This window comes from Ochotona princeps, chromosome 22 (genome assembly GCF_030435755.1).
Source record: "Ochotona princeps isolate mOchPri1 chromosome 22, mOchPri1.hap1, whole genome shotgun sequence".
In the NCBI taxonomy this organism is placed as follows: domain Eukaryota; kingdom Metazoa; phylum Chordata; class Mammalia; order Lagomorpha; family Ochotonidae; genus Ochotona; species Ochotona princeps.
The window spans coordinates 387495-407747 of record NC_080853.1 but is presented as its reverse complement, the minus strand read 5'-3'; the positions used below and the strand labels follow the sequence as shown (position 1 = coordinate 407747).

Below are 20253 nucleotides of genomic sequence, written 5' to 3'. Positions count from 1 at the left end.
TGGAGCCTCAGGGCTCATGTCAGGAGCAGCTTCCAGGGGCAGCCAGGGCCCTGGGGGGCTGTTGGATGCTCACTGGGGCCCATGGTTGCATGGATCACCACCCCAGGCTCAGGGCCACCTGCTCCACCTGTGTTCAGGGAGGAAGCAGACGCCCCCATGCTGCAGGGGCGGGGCTGGAGCAGCAGCTGGAACAGGGGAGGGTGGGAGTAGGGTCACACCCACCTGGGGACAGCACCTGTCGCTGATGGTTGCTATGGATACATAGCATAGGGATACAGGTGTGAGCAGGCAACACAATGCTGGGCCAGGTGGGGTGCTTGCGGTCTGCAGAGACAAGAGCACAGTGGCCAGGTGCATGCCCTGCTGGCCCTGCTGTCCTGACTGACCCGTGTGTGCCAGAACGGGGTGGCGGCCTCAGGGAGATGCTGGGGCCAGCCCCTCTTGGTGCTTGAGATGGGCGCAGTAGTGTCCTGGTCGCCGGTCCTGTTTCTCCCCAGGCTGGGGCAGCGTGGCCCTGTTGACAAGGCCCCTGTGGACCAGTGGGGCAGCCTGATTTGTCCTGAGCCTGTGAGCCATCAGGGCTGAGCTGGGACCTGGGGCCGTGGCACTTCTGCCAGCAAACCTGTGGAGGCTTCCTGTCTGCTGCCACACTGCCAGGCCCTGCCCACCCTGGCCCCCACACCGTGTCCAGTCCTGCCTGCCCTAAGGGTCCTGTATCTGTGTCGGGGCTGAGCCAGAACAGGACGAGCTGCGGGAGGCCGGGGTGGGGGACTCGGAGTTGAATGCCATGTCCTGGGTGCAGAGGAGCCTGGGGTGGGGGGGCTCGGGGCTGAAGGCCATGTCCTGGGTGCAGAGGAGCCTGGGGTGGGGGGCTCGGGGCTGAAGGCCATGTCCTGGGTGCAGAGGAGCCTGGGGTGGGGGGCTCGGGGCTGAAGGCCATGTCCTGGGTACAGAGGAGCCTGGGGTGGGGGGCTCGGGGCTGAAGGCCATGTCCTGGGTGCAGAGGAGCCTGGGGTGGGGGGCTCAGGGTGGAGTGCCCAGGCCAGCAGCTTCCAGCACCCAGGCAGTAGGGGCTGCGGTGGGCATGTTGGCATTCGGGTTGGTGGAATGTGTCAGGAAACAGGTCAGTACATGAGTCCTGAGGAGGGGCAGGTGTGAGCAGGTAGTGATCCTTCGGCTGTGGTGGGGGGGGCACCTCCTGGTCCATGTTCTCCAGGGCGTGGGCAGACCCATCTCCCGCAAGGGCCAGTCTGTAGGTGAGCCTGGCTTCCCCTGCCCTGCTTACACTGGGGGGCGGGGTGCTGGGGGCAAGGTCTAAGGGGCACGTGGCCAGGCACGTGTTGCAGCAGGGGCCAGCAGGCCCACCAGCTGGGCTTGGAGGGAGGACAGGGCTCATGGCGGGTGTCGCAAGTGGAGGACTGGAGACTGGAGTGGCCCCTCGCCCAAGCCCTCTGGGACCACAGTGTCCTCCTTGTCTAAGACAGTGGCCCAGAGGGATGGGGCCAGGGCTGGGCAGGAGGCTGAGGCGTGGCCAAACAGTGATGTCTTGGGGGCCTCCAGCCACGGAGCTGGAGGAGGAGGTTGCTGTGGCCAGCAATTCTGGGCCAGGCTTGGGGTGCAGGTGTGTGGCCAGCAGAGCACTGCCCAAGGCCTTGGCCCCTGGGGGTCACCAGGAGGCGCCCGGCCTAGGTTCCACCTCAGCCCTGAGGTACCTGGTGGGGAGGGGTCCTGGGACCTGGGTGACTGCAGCGGTAACCCCCCTTCCCACCCCAGGTAAGAGCCTGGCCTTGATTTGGATTCCCTGGAAGGATTGCCAGGATGGGGACGGGATCCCTACCTCAGCTGAGTGGACCACCTAGGTTAGCAGACCCTGCCCCATAATGCTTCCCCCTGGCTGGGTGCAGGTGCAGGGCGGTCCAGGGCCCTTCTGCTAGTTGGGCCTGTGGAGACTGCTCTTTCTGCGTCACCCTGGCCTCCTATGTTTGCCTGCCCATTGCCTCCGGACCCTCTGGACAACTCTTAGTCCCCTGGACCACGTCCCATCTGCTACTGGGCTAAGGCTGGGGCAGGTCTCTGGGCTGTATGTCACACCCAGCATCACCACCCACAGCCCAGGACACTCAGGCCAGAGCCATGGACAGGCCTGTCTGGCCACTGCCTGCATTGGCCATGGGGTAGGCCAGCACTGGGGGTGTGAGTGCATCCCGGCCGGTGCAGGGTACTGTCCCCAAGGGGGAGGATTGGGGGGTAGCCAGGGCCTCAGCTGCCTCACCCCATAGGCCTACATCATGAACGCCTGCGCCTGCCTTGGCTCTTGCCCCTCCCTCTGGCTGACCACCACCCTGGGATATGGGGCACCAGGTAGGTGGATAGGCTGCACCTGCCAGTCATGTGGGTGGACCTAGCTCTGCTTGGTTGGAGGGGGGCTGCGCCTGCCAGTCATGTGGGTGGACCTAGCTCTGCTTGGTTGGAGGGGGGCTGCGCCTGCCAGTCACGTGGGTGGACCTAGCTCTGCTTGGTTGGAGGGGCCAGTGCGTCCTGGTCCTCAGGAGGAGGAGCCAAGCCTGAGGATCCTCAGGTCCCTGCAGAGGCAGGCAGGTGGGAAGGACTGGGTCATGGGGTATCTGGACAGGCTACAGGCACCTGCGCCTGGTGGGTCACGGCTGTGTCGCCCACAGATATGCTCCCGGGTGTGTCCCTAGGGGTCTTATTTCCTGGGAGACAGTGATGATGCGAGAGGCCTGTGCTGCTCAAGTGTTTGTTTATTACATCTCCTGGAAGGGTATGGGGCTGGTCTAGGCCGCTTGGTGCTGGGCCCTCAGCGATTTTCAGCTGCTCATCCCGGTCTGATCCCTGCAGGGTGGGCAATGCCTGGGCTGAGGGTGCTAAGGGGCAGCCTCAAGTCTGAGAGCCCAGGCGTCAGCACCTCTCCACAGAAGCCAGGGCCACCGGGACGTGAGCTGGTGGCCAGGACATGGAGCCATGGCATAGCCCGCAGAAGCAAAGCCTTGGGGACTCCACTGCCTTTGATGCCCCTGAAAGCTGAGGAGGGTGGGGCACACAGGTGGGCACAGCAGGTGTTGGGGAGAAGTGTGTGTCCAGGCAGTGCCGTGTCCTCCCACAGCCTGTGTTGCCCGCAAGACCTGGTGCCTCCAACCCATCCTGGGGTTCTGGGGTGACCTTTGGCCAAGGGGCAGCAGGCTGCTGATAACGTGGGCAGCTCCAGAGCTGAACAGGTGGGATTCTGCAGACCCTGGGGACAGCAGGCAGGGCAGGACCCCAGACCCCACCTCAGGGGTGGGGCAGGCAGGTGCAGCCCCCCGTCAGGTGGGCTACACCACCATCAGACACCAGCTAATGGACACTGCGGTGTGTCTCTGCCCAGCTGCAGTCCCCAACATCACCCTTGCTCCCTTGTCACTCTGGCCTGTGAGCCGGGCACTACTCCAGGGAGCACTCAACCCTACCCACCTGCTGAGGACTGGGGCCTGGGACACTCTGCCCCACTGGGAACAGCACGTGACATTCTTGCCCTCCCCTCTGCGCTTCCCTACTCTGGGAGATGTGGCAGCTGTGTGGGCGGGCACCCCTTGCTCCACAGGCCCAGATGACAAGTTGTGGCTAGGGGTAAGCTGGGCTCAAGGACTCCTTGTGCCAAGACAGGTGACAGAAAGTACCTTCTGCCCTGGAGTGGTCCCGGGCTGTGCATGGAGGCAGAAGCCGGAGCCCAGGGCCTGGAGCTTGGCCATTACTCGCTCCCCGAGGACAGGGGAAGTCACGGTTTTCAGGGCCCTTGGAGATCATCAGGCCCCTTGACCCTAGGGGTCTACTGCCTTGTCCCCCCAGGTGGGACCCCAGCTCAGGTCTTCATGGGCCCTGGGCGTTGCCATTGCACGGGCTGACTGTATATGTGGGTGGGGCATGGGTGAACCACAGGCCCCCTGTGGCCACTCCTAGGCATGGAGGGGGAAGAGACCATTTCTGTGACCTGGGGTGGGAGAGGCCGGGACTACAAAGGTGCAGGTGGACCCATGGGGTCCCGGGGCATGAGGGCCATTTGGAGCTGGAAGGTGACAGGATCCTGCGGGCAGGCCAGAGGATATCAGTACTGCCCGCTCTGCACAGACCCCCACAGGACCGCTGCCCTGCTGTGCTTCAGCCTCCGGAAGCCAGCGGCTCCTGCTCAGCGTCGGGTGGTTCCTGCGCGCGCTCAAGCAGGAGGCGGTGGCCCCTGGCATCTGGGTCCAGCGGCGAGCAGCCTCCCTCACTGTGGGGTCTAGATCATTCCAGCCAGCCAGGGTGGCAGGAAGAGGCCCACAGTGCCCAACAAGCAGACCAGCACAAACACCCACAGGAAGATGCGGTCGATGACCATGGCCACGTACTTCCAGTCCTGCTTGACCTGCAGACAGACGCCAGTACCAACTTCTGTTCCCCAGCCTTTCCGCCAAAGTGGCTGCGGTGCAGGCACACATCTGTCCATGCACACGCACCCACAGCTGCACAGAGCACACCCAGACTGCTGTCAGAGGAGGCAGAGCTGCTGCAGGGGCAGGGCTGGAGGGGTGCCATGGCAGCCTACTGCCCTGCCTGGGGCCCTAACATGCTGTTCTCAGCTGAGCTGACCTGCTTGGAGGGGGGCGGGCAGGTGAGAGGGGCTACACTGGATTCAGTGCGCTTCAATCAGTGTCACGTGTGAGCATAGCTTGATAAGGCAGCAGGCGGTGGCTCTGCATGTGTGTGGGAGACCTGGACAGAGGTCCTGCCTCAGGCTGGCCCAGCTCTGGCCACTGCTGCCATCTGAGGGGAGTGAACCAGCGAACGGAGCAGTCTGCCTCTTGCCCTCTCTCTCCACGGACCAAATAGGCACATCCTTTTTTGTATTTATTTCTATTGGAAAGGCAGACACACAGAGAGTGAAGAAGAGACAGAGGAAGATCTTCCATCTAATGATTCACTCCCCAAGTGAGCGCAACGGCCGGTGCTGTGCTGATTTGAAGCCAGGGGCCAGGTGTTTCTTCCAGGTCTCCCACACGAGTGCAGGGTCCCAAGGCTTTGTGCTATCCTCAACTGCCTTCCCAGGCCACAAGCAGAGAGCTGGATGGGAGGCGGGGCTGCCAGGACATGAACTGGCGCCCTAATGGGATTCTGGAGCGTGCAAGGTGAGGACCTTAGCCACTAGGCTATTGCGCCAAGCCCCAAATACATCTTTAAAAACAAAAAGGTGACTACCTGTTTGGGGGTGTCCTGGCCTGGGGCGAGAGATTTATTCTCACTTTGCCAAGCCTGATGCACCTACCCATCTGGGAGATGGCCAAGGAGGAGGCTGAGGCTGCACTGGGCAACAGGACCTGACCGCTGAGGGTCAGGGCCCGCCTGCCCCAACTCCTTGCCTAGACGTCAGGTTCACATCTGGGGTCCCTGAGGCATGAGGGGCCAGAGCTAGCCATGGTGACCCCCTGTCCTGGTGCGTGCTCGGCTGCCACCCGAACAGGGCCAGGGCCTTTGTGGCCGAAGTGTGTGGAGTCCCTGCTCCCTGTGCCTGCTGGCCTGTTGGGTGTGGACGGTCAGCTGTCTGAGAGACTCCAGGTGAGGCTCCAGGCTCTATCAGAGCTGCCTGGGGGACCAGTGTACATCCTGGGCCAGCAGGTAATGGACGTGCGAGTGGCCCGGCCGGATGGGGGCTTCTGCCCAGCTCTGGCCCCTGCTCCAGGGACATCTGGCCCAGCTCCCACCCTGGGCCTTGCGGAGCCCTGTCCCAGTTTGCTTGGGCTCCTGCCTTCTGTGCCCAGTGTCCTCCTGTCCCCAGAAGATGCATGGTCACGCATCAAAACCACCCTGCTGGCCCAGCCTGCTTCCTGCCGCTCCAGAACTAGGTCAGGCAGGTGGGAGTAGGAGTCAGGTAGGGACCTGTTGCCAGGTACTTGGGTTGAGAATGAGTGGTCATGGCCCCTCCCCCCTCCAGCAGGGCCCCATAGCCACACAGGGTCTGTGGCTTTCAGATCATTCCCCAGAGGTGGGACCAGCCCCTCCCAGCCACAGCCTCAGCGCACTCACCGAGGAGTCGGTGTCTTCCGCCTGCAGGTGGTCTGTGATGTACTGGATGCCCTCAACCGCCCGTGTCAGGGCTGGGGACAGCAGCAGGGGTCTGGGTGGTGCCTTGATCGTGGGGCCAGGGGATGCAGGGGGCAGTTCCTTCCGGCAGGTGCAACCACATGAGGAGGGTGGGGCCAGGGGTCCTGGGCAGCCTACCGTCTGGGAGGCGTCATCCTTGGGGGCAGAGGAGTCCTGGACGCTGCGGGACCGGCACCGCACGCCACCCTCGGCTGCCTCGGCTGCCTCACTGAGGCAGGGTGTGTGCTGGACCCTTGGGGACCGGGCTTTGGCAAGCTCTGGGGAGAGGCAGGGGCTGTGCTTTTCAACCTCTGGGGGCCTCTCGTGGGAGGCTGAGGCGGCAGTGGTGTGGGGAGGCTGGAGCTCCGCTGTCAGGGTCTCAGGCGGCCAGGGTCGCGGGGCGCCACCCACACCCCCGTGCATGGGCAGCCGGCGGCAGCTGCCCTTGGCCGCGGCCGGGCGCTGCATGAGCAGCAGGCGGGGCAGGAGGTCCAGGAAGACGCGGCGCACCCAGGCAGGCATGCAGTGTGTGCGTGGCGAGCGGTGGTGCACGTTGAGCACGAAGACGGTGACAATGATGGAGAGCGTGACGAAGACCATGGTGAAGAGCAGGTACTCGCCCACGAGCGGGATGACGAGCGAGGTGGACGGGATGATCTCCGTGATGAGCAGCAGGAAGACGGTGAGCGAGAGCAGCACGGAGATGCAGAGGGTGACCTTCTCGCCGCCCTCCGAGGGCAGGTAGAAGACCAGCACGGTGAGGCAGGACAGCAGCAGGCAGGGCAGCAGCAGGTTGACGGTGTAGAACAGCGGCAGGCGGCGGATGACGAAGGCGTAGGTGATGTCGGGGTACACCTCGGCGCAACACTCATACTTGCGTGTGTTGTAGGTCCCCACGGCCTCCACGATCACCCACTCGCCGCTCTCCCAGAAGTCCAGTTGGTCCACACGGCTGTGCATGCTCACCAGGTCGATCTTGGCCTTGTCGTAGGTCCAGGAGCCAAACTTCATGGTGCAGTTCTGCTGGTCGAAAGGGAAGAAGGTCACGTCGATGCTGCAGGAGCTCTTGTAGATGGCCGGCGGCGACCACTGCACCCGCCCGTCGTGGAACAGGTGGGCCTTGGTCAGGTGCGTCACCGCAAAGTCCCCGTCGGCGCTGGCGGGGGAGGCAAGCAGAAGGAGGTGAGGCCATGTGCCTGGCACGCACACAGCTGCACGTGGCGCTGGTGCGGGGCACCTTGCAGTCGGCCCTGAGGGGAGGGGACCCAGAAGCTCTGGCCTGGCTGCTGCCCCCCACTTCCCGGGCGTCCCCAGCACCCTGGGCCCTCAGCCAGGAACCAGTGCAGGCAGGGCCTTGGGTAAGCCGCAGGACAAGTGTCCCATGCCTAGGCCCTAAGCCAGTCACACAGCTGGCTGAGCATACCCAGGCTGCCCTTCCCTGCCTCAGCGTGGGTAGCTGGCTGTTCCGGGCTCCTGGGGTGCAGTCTGGAGGTGGAAATGACACCTTTACTGCTGGGCTCCACAGGAACATGGTGGGTGCCATGTGCCCCCGGCCCTAACCATCCGTTTGGATCCTTTGGGGCGCCCCTAGGTGGAGACACCGGTGCCTCACCCTGGCCTATCACCAGAACCCCTCCCCCTGCAGGCCACGGGTCCCCAACACCCTTGCAAGCTCTCACAGGAGTTCCTGACCAGCCCGTTTCTGGCCAGCAGGGCCTCTGAGCTGAGCAGGGGCTGGCCATGGCCAGCAGTTCCTAGGAGCAGGCCTGGGGGTCTACATGAGGCAGGGAGAGCCAGGCAGGCACGCGGCTCTGGGCTGCTGCACCAGAGTGGCTGTGGAGCTGGCCTAGCAGCTCCTGGCCTTACTCCCTGCCTGGCAGATGAAACTCTATCACCATGGGGCCATGTTGGAGGCTCCCCCAAGGCCTGCAGCACCCACCATGTGGCCCAAGACCCCCAGCCTGGCACTGGTACGAGGATGTCCTAGCTCCCACCCTGAGAGGCCATCAGCAGGGCGTCACGTTCAGGTGCCCCCAGCCCTAGCTGCCAGCTCCCAGGCCCTTCTGCCCCCACAGAGTCCTGCCCAGTGAGGGAAGCTGGGGTGGACCCCACTGCCCCCCAGGGGTCCCAGCAGGGAGTGTGGGAAGGGAGGGGAACGGGCTGCCCAATCCCACCAGGGGACCTCCCACCTCCTGTCCCCGGCAGCCCAGGGGACCTGAGGGGCAGGGGGTCAGTAGGTGCACAGGGTCGGGGGGCAGCACGGGCAGCACCTCCTGTTCCAGCAGCTCTGCTAGCTATGGGGAGAGCTGCTAGCTATGGGGGCTGAGTTGGCAGCCACCCAGGGCTCACATCTCCCACGGAAGATGGCAGAGGCCCTGCTCTGGGCGAAGGCACCAGCAGTGCCTCCTGCATTCCTGGTGGGTCCTGGGAAGACCGAATTCTCCCCACATTCCCAGTCTGGGCTCCATGAAGGGCATCTGTGGGTCAGGCAGGTGCCCTGGGGACTCAGGGGACGGGAGGGCCAGCTGTGACTCCGTTTGCACTGTGTGTGTTGGGTGAACTGCCCCCCCCAGGTCCAGGGCACAGCTGGACGCCATCCCAGGGACAGTGTCCGCTATCTACCCAGGGAGAGGAGCCCCACCTGCCCACCTGGCGGGACCGTGGTCAGTGGCCCAGTGTGGCAGGCAGGGAGGGAGGGCAGGGCCTGCCGTCACTCTTGAACACGCTGCTGCTGCTGGGGGCCAGGGGTCTGAGCCCCTCTCTGCTGGGGTCCAGGCCAGCCCACCAGCCCTGCCTGCAGCACTGGCCACCACTCTCCCAGCCACACCAGGCCAGCAGGGAACTCACTTGTTGTAGAGGACAATGTCTGGCCGCCAGATGAGCTCAGAGGGGATGCGCATGGAAGTGACGTTCTCATAGTCTCTGGGGTCCCAGCGCAGCTTATAATCATGCCACTCCTGGGAGCATGGATCAGCAGGTGCACAGGGTCAGGGCAGGGGTCAGCAGAGGGGCACAGGGTCAGCAGGGGCACAGGGTCAGCAGGGGCATGGGGTCAGCAGGGATCATGGGGTCAGCCAGACAGTCATGGGGTAGGGGGCACAGGGTTGGGGGTGATGGGGTAAGTGGGTGGGCACAGGGTTACGGGGTATATGGGGTCAGTGAGGGCACAGGTCAGTGGGAAGGTGGGGGCACAGCCTCACTCACCTGCTTGACCCACACGTTGGTGGTCATCATTTGGTTCTTCTCGTCCTAGAGCACAAAGCAGGGGAAGTTCAACACCCTGCGGTCATTGCCTTGGGTCACACGCCAGCCTGGAACTTGACAGTCAGCGAACAGCTTCCGCTAGAAGGCCACTGAGCCACTGGGCAGCCCAAGGAACATGAGGACGTGGGGACTCAGACCCTCAGGCACGACACTGGGGTGAAGTTCTGCCCACTGCTGGGCCCCTCCTGGCTGAGGCCGCAACCCCAGCACCTGGGCAGCCCCCAGCTGCAAGGTGTCCCGACACGAGGCTGGGCTGCCCAGAGCCCTGAGCAGTGGGTGGGAAGCAGCCCAGAGCAGCAGCTGGGGCAGGACCCCTGCCTGCCTGTTGTGGGCTAAGGAGTTGATTGGCGCTCCTTGAACTGGGCAGAACAGGAACTGGACTTGTGGCTAAAAACACCTAGACTAATTGGACTCATCTGTATCCAATTCCCTGGCTAAATTAGGACTGGGCGGGGGCAGTATATAAGGAGAGATGAAGGCGCAATAAAGGGAGACTTGGCAGAGACTTCCACCATCACTGGTCTCCTGTCGGTGCTTCATCCCCAGACCCTCTCCGTGGCCACGTTACTGGCTCTACTAGCCGGAGCACCTGCCCCCAGAAGGACCCAGCACCAGCCAGGCAAGGGACACAGCACTCCAGCCTGGTCCCAGAGGACCCTCCATCCACATGTCTGCCTGTGCGTACTTGAGTGTGCAGCAGTGTGGGCCAGCGGCTCCTCCTCCCAGCAGCCCTGGGGCTGGGCCCAGAGTGCCCTGAGGAGGCCTCCCTGTCCCTGGGCCCAGTGGCTGTGTGCCCGGGACCCAGAAGGAGCCTCTGGTCCTTCACCCAGCTCCCCCAGAAACCCTGCCTACCCACTCCTCCATATCCTGAGCAAGAGACAGCCTGCCCTCTGGGGGCTGCCCAACCTTGCCACAGTGACGGAACATTGGGACGACCTCCCAGACCCTTGCCAGGCACCAGTGCCCATCAGGGCTTGGTGCAGTCACCCCAGCCGGGCACCAGGGCTGGCCGGGGCTTGGTGCAGTCACCCCGGATGGGAGTGGGACCCAAGCCTCCCGCACAGGCCCTAGCGCCCCAGCCCCGCACCTACCACGTCGATGAGCTGGGCGATGGACAGGCCGAAGTGGACAAGGACCACGTCAGAGATGTTGGCCACGGGCCGGGACCACTTATTGTAACCAGAGAAGAGCTTCCGTAGCAGCCTCTCCTCTGCGTGCACCCGGGGCTCCGCATAGCCACTCCCTGCACCCAGGCAAGGGGTGGCTCAGGGTGGCTCAGGGTGGCTCAGGGGAGCTGTCCCCAGCACCTGAGCTTCCTGCAGCTCTGCACAAACACTGCCCTCCAGCCTGTGGCCCAGGAACAGACCTCAGGCTGGAGGGAGAAACACCAGCAATGGGGCATGGGGCGGGTGGCATGCAGATGTGGGCAGCAGGGTGGGTGCAGGGAATCTGCAGCAGGAGGGTGCGGGTGAGGAAAAGGGTGCCCACCCCAGCCCCGATGTCTCAGGCCTCGGACCACAAGTCCAGGACCATGGGGAGCCCAGGACTCGGCCTACTGGCCATGCGTGGAGCCTGCCTCCCTGGGGAGGGGTCCTTCCCATCACACGGGGTCTCCGGGCCCTCCACCCCCATACGCCGCCAGGAGATCCCTTTTTGGAGGGTCCTGTGGCCCGGAGAGCCACCCCAGGACACAGGGCACCCCACCCCCAGACAAGGCGCAGACCACTCCTCACTGCCTCCCTTCAGGAAGCCCCTGAATGGGGACAGGGACACGCAGTGGGGAGAAACCAGAGTTGAGGAAGCGAGGGGGTAACAGACGGCCTGGGGCGCCCACTGGGGCAGAGACGCCCTTTCTGTTGCCCAAATCAGGGGATGGGCAGGGGCTTCCCAGGGCCGAGCCCCTTCCCACCAGCCCGCGAGTTAACCCCCTCCGCGCCGGCACGCGCCGCAGGACCGCCTGGGCGCCGGGTCCGCACCCTCGCGGCTTCGGACCGCAGCCAGGAACCTCCCCTCCGCTTTCTCCGGGATGAGGGCTGCCTCGCACCTTGCGCCAGGGCACCCGCCAGGCGCCCCGAAACTCACCCGGCAGCAGGCCGACCCCCAGCAGCAGCAGCAGCAGTAGCAGTGGCAACGGCGGCGCCGGCGCCGGCACCCCGAGACCCCTGAGCTCCATGGCGCAGCCAGCGGACTCTAGACTCCCTCCGTGTCCCCGCTCCGGGGCCCGGGCCCGCCCAACTTGGTGTCCCCCGCGTCCTCTGTCCGCCGGCAGCTCCCCCTGCGGGGCTGTGAGCTCCACCCCGCCCGGCCCCGCCCTCCTCCCGCGCGGGGACGGGGGAGGGAGAGGCGGGGAGCAGGGGGCGCCGCGGCAACGCAATCGCACCCTGGTCTCCAGGGCCTGCGCCCACCTCGCGCCTGGAAGCGGACGGAGCAGGTGCGTCGGGGGCCCAGCAGGCCAGCTCCCTCCCCCTCCCCGTCACTGTTCGCAGTCTGGGGATCTCAGCTCCCTGCGGTCTCACCTCGCACCCGCACAGCCGCACCCGGGTGACACCCAAGACTAGCGGGTGGTGGAGGGTGGGGCGTGCAGGCAGCACCCTCTTCCAAGTTGAAGGGTGGCTGCAGGTCGTCCTGGGCCTCCGTAGCTGCCTCCACTACCCGGGGCTGGGGTAGAGCTGCTCAGAGACTCAGGTGGGTACGGGGCACGGCCCCACCCCAGCAACAGCACCCCTGCTCTGCCCCTGCTCCGGCAGCACCAGCTCAGCAGAGGAGGTTACTCCCCTTCTGCAGCCAGGAGCTGGCTCCCCAGGCCTCTATCAGAGGTCCAGTGGCACAAAGCCGGGTGTACCCTGGTGGCTGCTTGGCCATGGCACCCACATGCAGGTGGAAGTGACTCCCCAAATCTGCTGGAAATGGAGAGGCCAGACCAGCCACACACACAAGTCTCTCCCAAGGATTGCCCTGCAACCCCCCAGAGCCTTGCGCTTTGCCGGTGGGGCTGTGTCTCCAGGCAGGGGAGCTGCCCAAGCCTGAGCCATCTGTGGGCAGGGGGAGGCCAGCCCGGGGGCTTGGACAGTGCCTGGCGCACTCCACCTGCTTGGTGCACACTGGGGCGCTGGGCAGTTGCAACGCATTCTGGGTACCCTGGCTGAGCATGCTGCCTGCCCAGTCTCAGTGCCAGTGGGGTACTGTCCAGACCCAGCACTCCTGTGGGCTCACCCTCCTGCCTCACCCCTGAGGCCAGGAGACGCATAATCAACTGGGCTTAAACCAGGAAGGGTCCCGGGAAGACCCTGAGGTGTGAAGGTACGGAGTCCTGAGAGGCCAGCCGTGGCCGTGCACGAGACAGCGCCAGGGCAGAGCCAAGCACCTGCTCCAGGCAGCTGGAGAGGAACTGGGCTCAGCATCATGGCCCAAGGGCTGACCAGCCGGCCCCAGCCACAGTCGCGAGCTGGGTCCGTCCCCTGCCCTTTCTCTGACAAGCACGCAGGCTCCACCCGCCCGCTTGCTTAGCCGGATCCACAGTCTCCCTGTCAGGAATTCCCTGGAGGGAGGAGGAGGGCTGGGCGGAGCAGGAGGCGGGGTGACCGGCTCACACTCAGCTGCCTGACCCCAACCTCGCCTGCTCTCTCCCAGGGATTTACCTCAGGATTAGTCGGGCTCATTAGCACAATCTGCCTGGCCGCCCTCCCCGCCTCTGAATTGGGGTGGGGGAGACTCTTCTGCCACCACTGAGGGCTTGGTCCCCCGCTCCAAGGCTGAGTGTGGGGGTGGACAGCGAGGCCGGCCTGGGCTCAGCTCCAGGGGCTAGGTCCTACCTGGTGGGGCTTCTCCCCCAGCCCCGCCCTGCCCTGGCCACCACCACGTCCCAAGGACATCTCCATGGCAACCAGCTGCTGGCTGGCCAGAGCGGGATTGGGATGCTTACTAGCAGTGGAGCACCAGGGGTGTCCCAGGGGCCCAAGGACTCAAAGACTGGCTCGGGAGAGGAGGGCAGGATGGGGGATCCTCATGCCCCACCCCCATCCAGGGCACTGCCATGGACATCCCGGCAGAGGGGACCTGGAGAAGCCACATGTCCACGACCGTGACCAATTCCGGCCGGGCTCCGGCAGGGCTGGACAAGGTGATCGTGGGGTGGTCAGAGGGAAGGGGCGGGTGCCCATCAAGAGGCCCCTGAGACGCGTGTGGCAGGCAATGGCTGGGTCCTGGAGCACCAAGGCCGGTGGGGGCCAGGTTCCAGGCCCGGGTGTGTGCTTGGAGGCTGAACACTCCACTCTTCCTGGATCATGCTGTGGAAGCGCTGAGTCTCTTCCTGGGGCGGCAGCTGGACAATGGCCCCACCCCAAGGGAGAACTCTGGACCCAAGCCAGGAGGTGTGAGGGCTGCCGGATGTCCTCCCGGCCTGAGCGACCTTGGCATCCTGCAGCCCGGCCAGGCCTGCTGACTGCTGCATTTCTGGGGTCCATTCACACCCGGGCCTGCTGTAGGGGTGGGAATGTCCAGTCCCCTTGCAGGGAACTGGGCGCACAGGATCCCCTCCCCGGTGGACCTGGGTCAGGCCTTGTCTGTGGTACCTGGGACCCCCAGGAACCCTGCAGCCACACCTGGCGAACAGATGACCCTCCCACAAGCCCTATCCCGTCGGGCCAGGGTGAGTGCCACAGCTACCTCTCTCCCCAGCCCTCCCAGGGCGTCTCCCAGAGGAGACCCACACAGACCACGGCCAACTGCTGCTCCCCAGACCAGGGCCGGGACTCTGCAGCAAGGAGGGTCGGCATGGGGTCCCAGAACCCCAGAACCGGTCCCACCGCCCAGTGCCTGATGAGGGCGCTCTGGACCCTGACCAGACTGCCCCAACTCCTGTCCTGCCAGCTGGGACAGCTGAGGTTGTGAGGTCGTGAGACCAGAGTCAGCCCACCCCACACTGAGCCCAGACTCCTCATCCTCCCTCACACCCAGGTCTCTAGCCTCGGAAGCTTCGTCCCAGCATGGCTCCCGTGAGCTGCTTGCACAGCCGCTGCTTCCCAGTGAGACACCACAATCAGCTCATCACGGCCGCGCTCCAGGCTCCTGCCTATCAGAGGCCAATGCCAGCAATCAGCCTGGCAACAGCTACCAGGACAACCCAAGGCCGTCCATCTTCCCCGCCGTGGGGTTCACCTGGGAGTCTCCCAGTTAGGTCCTCGCAGCCAGCCCATCTCCCGCAAGGGCTCTGTGCCCAGACTCTCAGCTGCAGCTCATCTTGCTGGCCTGGCCTCTGTCCCCCTCTCCTTCAAGGGGGCCAGACCTGTCTCCCTGCCCACCCCCACCCCCCACCTGCTCATCCACACTTTGGGCTCCCAGAGAACTCCCAGTGTCTCTGGAAGGCCCGGCTGCTCTGGGCCCAGCAAGTGTGAGTCCTGCACTGGTCAGCAGGTGGCGCCTGGCCCGGGGCTGTGGGGGGAGGGGAAGAGGAAGGGGGCTGGAGCTGGGCAGGGCCCACAGGGCGTAGGGGCACACTCCTGAGCCCAGGGACTGGAGTCCCAGCAGAGCCCAGTGGGTCAGAGGCTTGAGACAGGGGGCTGCCTTTTCTTTAAAAAAAAGGAAGAAAGAAAAAGATTTTATATGTTTATTTGGAAGGCAGAGTTTCAGAGAGAGAGCTTCCATCTGCTGGTTTACTCCCCAAATGCCTCCCCAGAAGCTGCACGCTGAGTTCATGCTTTTCTCACTGGACAGTCACAGCCATGGTCCCAGGACCCCACAGGGTGGGGTGAGGACAGACAGCTGCTGGACATAGCAGAAGACCGCGGTGGGCTCTGCCATGCCCTGGATCCCGGGAAGTTGGCACCCAGGGTACATGTCTTCAGGCTCCACCTGAGCAGGCCCAGGTGCTGCTGGTGCGCAGATGGCTCAAGAGTGCTGGGATGCTGCTGGGCAGAAGACGGCTGAGAGGACCTGTGTCCCAGGCCCTGTCTGCCAGGGGCAGCGTGCAGTGACCTCTCCCTGGCCAGAAGCATCAGGTTCAGCCTGTGGTGGAGCCGGCAAGAGCAAGGGCCATGGGCGTGCTGGGATGGGCAGTAAAGACCCACGGTGGTCCAAGTATGCCCAAGATAGGCTGGGTCAGCCCTTCCCTTCTGATGGCCAGGCCTGGGATCGCCCACCCCCTTGGCAGGTCAGCCGGGCAAGGTCTCCTCTGCTGTCCTGGCTGGGGTCCCCACAATGTCTTCCCCGCTCTGATGCATGCTCATCCGGCATGTGCTCTGTTCTCTGCGTTTAAGAATTCTGCTTCCAATGAGTGTCTCCTTGGATACGGACTCCATGGGAAATGCCAGCTCACTTCCTCCTGGCCTCACCTCACAGCTGGAGTCACAAACACCATCTCATGGGGCGGGCACCACTTGGCTGCGCCAGCATCCCGTATGGATAATGGTTTGTATTCCGGCTGCTCCACTTCCCATCCAGCTCCCTGCTTGAGACCTGAGAAAGCAGTGGAGGACGGCCCAAAGCCTTGGGACCTTGCACCCGCGTGGGAGACCAAGAAAAGACTCCTGGCTCATTGGTTTGGGTAGACTCACCCTTGGGGAGTGAACCAGTGGATGGAAGATGTGCTGTGTGTGTCTCTCTCTCAGTTTTTAATTTTGACTGTAAAAGCCAACGAAATAAAACTCTCCAAAAAAAAAATGTAGTGTCCAGATGTGTCATTTCATTTAGCTTCTTTTAGACTCTGCCTGTGTCGTGAGCATCCATGTGTGCATGTTCACGTGTTTGTGTTTGTGTGTGTGTGCAGAGCCTAGCAAGATCACAGCCAGCAAACACTTCTTCCCTGCTCTGAAAGCTTGGAAGCAGCCCATGCTGCCTTCAACACAGCAGAAAACTCAGGCATGAAAATGCAGTGGTCCAGCCCCTCATGACCGTGCAGTGGTCCAGCCCCTCTGTGACCATGCAGTGGTCCAGCCCCCCGTGACCGTGCAGTGGTCCAGCCCCCCGTGACCGTGCAGTGGTCCAGCCCTCCCCAGGACTGTGTAGTGGTCAGGCAGCCACCCCTCAGCCTGCCTATCCCAGAAGTGCCCCCAGTTCAAGGTGTTCCCTTGGGTTTCAGGGAAATTGTGCCTAACGTCAGGGCTGGATGTTCCGCTCTGATCTTCTCGGTGGACACAGCTGGGTGGGGAAAGACCTGGACTAGTTAGTTACCTGGGCAAGAGTGTGCAGGTCAGTGAGCCCTCAGCAAACCCTCCCAGGAGCTGCCAGTCCCTGCTGTTACCCCTGAGGCAGCAAGTGCACCCTGCATGCCTGCTGGGTGAGCAGCAGCCTGTACAGGGGAAGGAGTGGCTGGTGTGGGCTGGGGGCTTGTGGGGTGCCCTCTGCCTGAGCATGGGATCTGGGGTCCTGGCTCAGAAGACTCTAGGTTTACAGGATGTTTTGGATGGGTGTGAAAGCAGGGGCATTCCCGGGGCTGGGGCACTGTTCTAGCACTGGGGGATGCCCGTGGAGCACCCCTCCTCTGCCTCCCTGGACTCTGGGATGCCCCCCCCCAGGTTTAACAACCCCAGATGCCCTCTGGCCTAAGGTCCCTTGGGGACTTCAAAGGCCCTGATCCAGGCCTACAGCCCTGGGGGTCTACCAGACCCACAATGAGCTCAGCGATGTCCAGGGATCCAGGCCTGGGAGCACTGCTCAGGAAGTGTGGTCTAAGGTCTGGCCTGAGAGAAGCTCTGGAGGCCGGTGCCTGGGATGGCTCTCCTTCAGGTCAGTGCTGCCCCCTGGTGGACACCTGGTTATGGCCACCAGGCCACAGTAGACCAACAGGGGTCTGCTGTGACGGCCCCCAGGCCATGTACCCCCACAGTACCTACCACCCAAAGAGAGGGTCTCTGCCCCTGATGGCCCCTCCTGACCAGGCCAGAGGTTGGGAGGCGTTCTGGACACAACCTCTGCCTCCTGCCTGCCCAGAGCCCACAGCTTTCTGGCCCCATGGCAGCAGCGTGGGCTCCTGGATGACAGGCGGCAGGTGATACAGGGGACACTGCCGGGCCCAGAGCCCAGGTGAGGCTGATGCATGACGACCCTGCAGCCCCACCCAAAGCTTCCTGCCCTCAGCACCCTGACCTGTGGGGTGGAGTGAGGACCTTCAGAACCCATGGGGTCCAGCCTCAGCTGGACCCGAACTGCAGGGTGATGGCCAGGGCCTGAGTGGGGCTCCAAGGGCCACGTGTTCTCCCAGCCTACCTTGTGTCTGCAGCCCCACACTTCCTGCCCTTTAGCGCCCTGCCCCGGGGCGATGAAGCAGAGAGGGGTTGTGGGTGAGGGGTAGAGGACAGGGCCCTGAGTGACACGAACACAGCCAGACCTCAGGTCCAAGCAGTGGGCAAGGCTCCAGCTCTGTGAGCTCACCCTCCTGGAAGTAGTTGGGACAGCAGGCAGGTGCCTGGGAGCTGGCTACTGACTGTCCATGGCAGGGTCCTACCCAGGCGCCTGGACTCCCAGTGGGACACAGCCCTGCCACTAGGCTGCCCCCTGTCCCAGCCTTCTTGGAGGCTGGGCCCTGGGAGTGGGTGTGGCGCTAGGCAGGTTGCCCAGACTAGCCACATGACAATCAAGAGCCAACACAGGGTCCGGGTGGAATTGCTGCATTTTACTAAGTGCACAGGGGCACGGGCGTCCAACTTGGCCCGGGCAGCAGGGCCTTCCAGAACAACCCTCCTCCCAAGCCCGTCCCAATGCCAGCCAGTCCTTGGGGCACAGGTGCCCACCTGTCCATGTCTGGGGTCTCAGGGACCCAGCGGTAACCCCAAGGTCGCTTTCCCACAAGGACCCGAGCACAGAGGCAGAAGGCAGGTCAGAAGCATCTTTGGAGCAAGGACAAAGTGCAGACGTAAAGGCCACAGCGCCAGGGAAGGGGCAGCGCCAGGGAACGGGCAGCCACATTGGGAGAGGGCCACAGGCAGGGGTGGGGGGCAGATCCTGGCAGGTGGAAGGCATGGGGGTTGCCAGCAAATACTCTGCTGCCCTGGCCATGCCAGCTGGAGGAAGGGCCCCTGTGTCCATAGCCAGACATGCAGTGACCTCAGGGACTTCTGTCCATGTACGTTAAGACAACACCCAGAGACCATCCCGCCTGGCACTTATCTGGGTGGCTAGACCCTGCCAGCCCCATGGCCTGTTGCCTTTATGCCCAGGAGGGCACAGGGCCCACCAACAGCCCTAAGCTTCTTCCAGAAAACCCTTCCCACTGGACCAGGGTCAGAGGAGCCTGGCTTCAGAGCAGGAGCTGGCACAGCTGACCACTGAACCACCTGGGCAGCAATTCTAGCCGTGAGACCCCACGCCCAAGTGTCCACCCACAGCTGAGGGCCACCACTCACTCATCTGATGTGACCACACTATCCCCACCACAATGGGCCTCCTGCTCAGCCTGGCCACCTCCCTCTGCTTGTGTTGAAGGTGGCCAGGTCTCTCTTAGTGTGACCCCAGGGATGACACCCCCAGCTCCCGTGCAGCAGTGCCCTCCTGGAGCTTTTGTAGATGACTCAGACCCGTTTGGCCACATGCAGACTCCGTAGCCAGGAGACATGTGCTCACGCAGCAACAAGCAGGAAGCATGGAAATGCTGGTTCTGGTCTATTTAGGCAGGGCCCTGGCTGAGCCTCCAGGGAGGTGCCCTCGGCCACCTACTGACCACCTCCAGGGCATCACAGCCATACTAGATGCTGGGTTAGAAGCCAGGGTTGGGCAGGTGCACCTGCTCAGGGTGGGGCCCGGGAAAGTTGGACATGCATACAGACATGTGTCCACAGAGCCGGCAGAAGGAGGGCATGGAGCCCTGGAGAGCAGGATCCACCCCCGGCTCCGTGCCCGAACGCCGAGGACAGATGAAATTGTTTATTCAGGCGGGGGCAGGGGTACATGTCAGCCATGAGTGTGGACGTAGCCATGTTGGCACTGTATGCTGAGTGTGCACACACTATGTGGGCTGTGCATACATGCGTCAGGGTGCACATGTCCATGTATGCAGCTTGCGTGGGCTGGGCACACACGTTTGAGCGTTCATGTGTGCACGGCTACAGCCGTGTGTGCTGGTGGACCTGTGGGGGTGCATGCAAACACCTCATGTCAGGGACCCTCTGCCCTTGGCCACTGGGGTCCCATGCAGATCCCAGGGTACCTGCCTGAAGGCCTGGGCTAGCTCCCAGTCTGTCTTCCCAGGGGCAGACATTAACATTCTGGGGCAGGGCACACCTGTCCTGCCCCTGCAACTGCTGGGTAGCCAGGATTGGGGCGGGGAGCCGCCTGCCTGTCACCCAGCCCTGGGGCCTCTAGCGCATGGGGGGTAGGAGGTGGAGCTCCTAGATGTCAACAGCGGCCACAGGGAATAGCTGGGGCTGCCCTGTCCCATCTCTACCTGCCAGCCTCCTCCCATCATGCTGCCCACTTTAAAACAACGTCCACGTGGGAGAGGGGGACTTGCCGCCCCCAGAGCCCAGGGCCACATGAGGCAGGGCCGAGAGCGCCCCATGGAGGGCTCCCCGATGCCGTTTCCAGAGTTCCTTCCAGTGGGCCCACTGCCCAGGCTGCGCACCCTGACCCCATCCTTGTGGCACTGCCCCCAGAACTCCCTCGGACCTGGGGGCCAGGATCTGGTGGAGCAGGGCTCCAGGCACGGACAGAGCTTGCCAGTCATGGCAGGCAGCTGAGAGGACTCTGGGCACTGCCTCCGGGTTCTCGTAGCCTGCTGGCCCCACTGCCTCTGGCCAGATGTGGGATGCTCCTCACACAGGCTGTGGGGCCTGCCGAGGGTTCCCTTCCTCAGCTCCTGGGCAGGGTTCTGAGACCCCCAGCTCCCAGAAGAGCAGGGGAAAGTTGCTGACTGGCAGCTGGCCGGCCAGCCGCACCTCAGTGGGT

General features: G+C 63.8%; 1 protein-coding gene across 1 annotated transcript; it reads right to left on the bottom strand.

The window, feature by feature from the left end:
• Nucleotides 1-4166: 4166 nt before the first annotated feature.
• Nucleotides 4167-12117, bottom strand: CHRNA4 (cholinergic receptor nicotinic alpha 4 subunit). The gene is made up of 6 exons (XM_004586132.2): nucleotides 11461-12117; nucleotides 10470-10621; nucleotides 9319-9363; nucleotides 8962-9071; nucleotides 6058-7270; nucleotides 4167-4402 (listed from the first exon to the last, which is right to left on the bottom strand). Exons 1-6 carry the CDS (start codon nucleotides 11549-11551, stop codon nucleotides 4277-4279), a joined length of 1737 nt encoding a protein of 578 aa, XP_004586189.2. The 5' UTR covers nucleotides 11552-12117; the 3' UTR covers nucleotides 4167-4276.
• Nucleotides 12118-20253: the final 8136 nt, after the last annotated feature.

Bases quoted from the DNA above. Each gene is read 5' to 3' on its own strand.
- CHRNA4 (XM_004586132.2), bottom strand. From the start codon at position 11,551: ATGGAGCTCAGGGGTCTCGGGGTGCCGGCGCCGGCGCCGCCGTTGCCA. The intron at 10,622-11,460 runs GTGAGTTTCGGG...GCCTGGGTGCAG, and splicing joins GGGGGTCGGCCTGCTGCCGG to GGAGTGGCTATGCGGAGCCC. The intron at 7,271-8,961 runs GTGAGTTCCCTG...CTCCCCCGCCAG, and splicing joins GACATTGTCCTCTACAACAA to CGCCGACGGGGACTTTGCGG.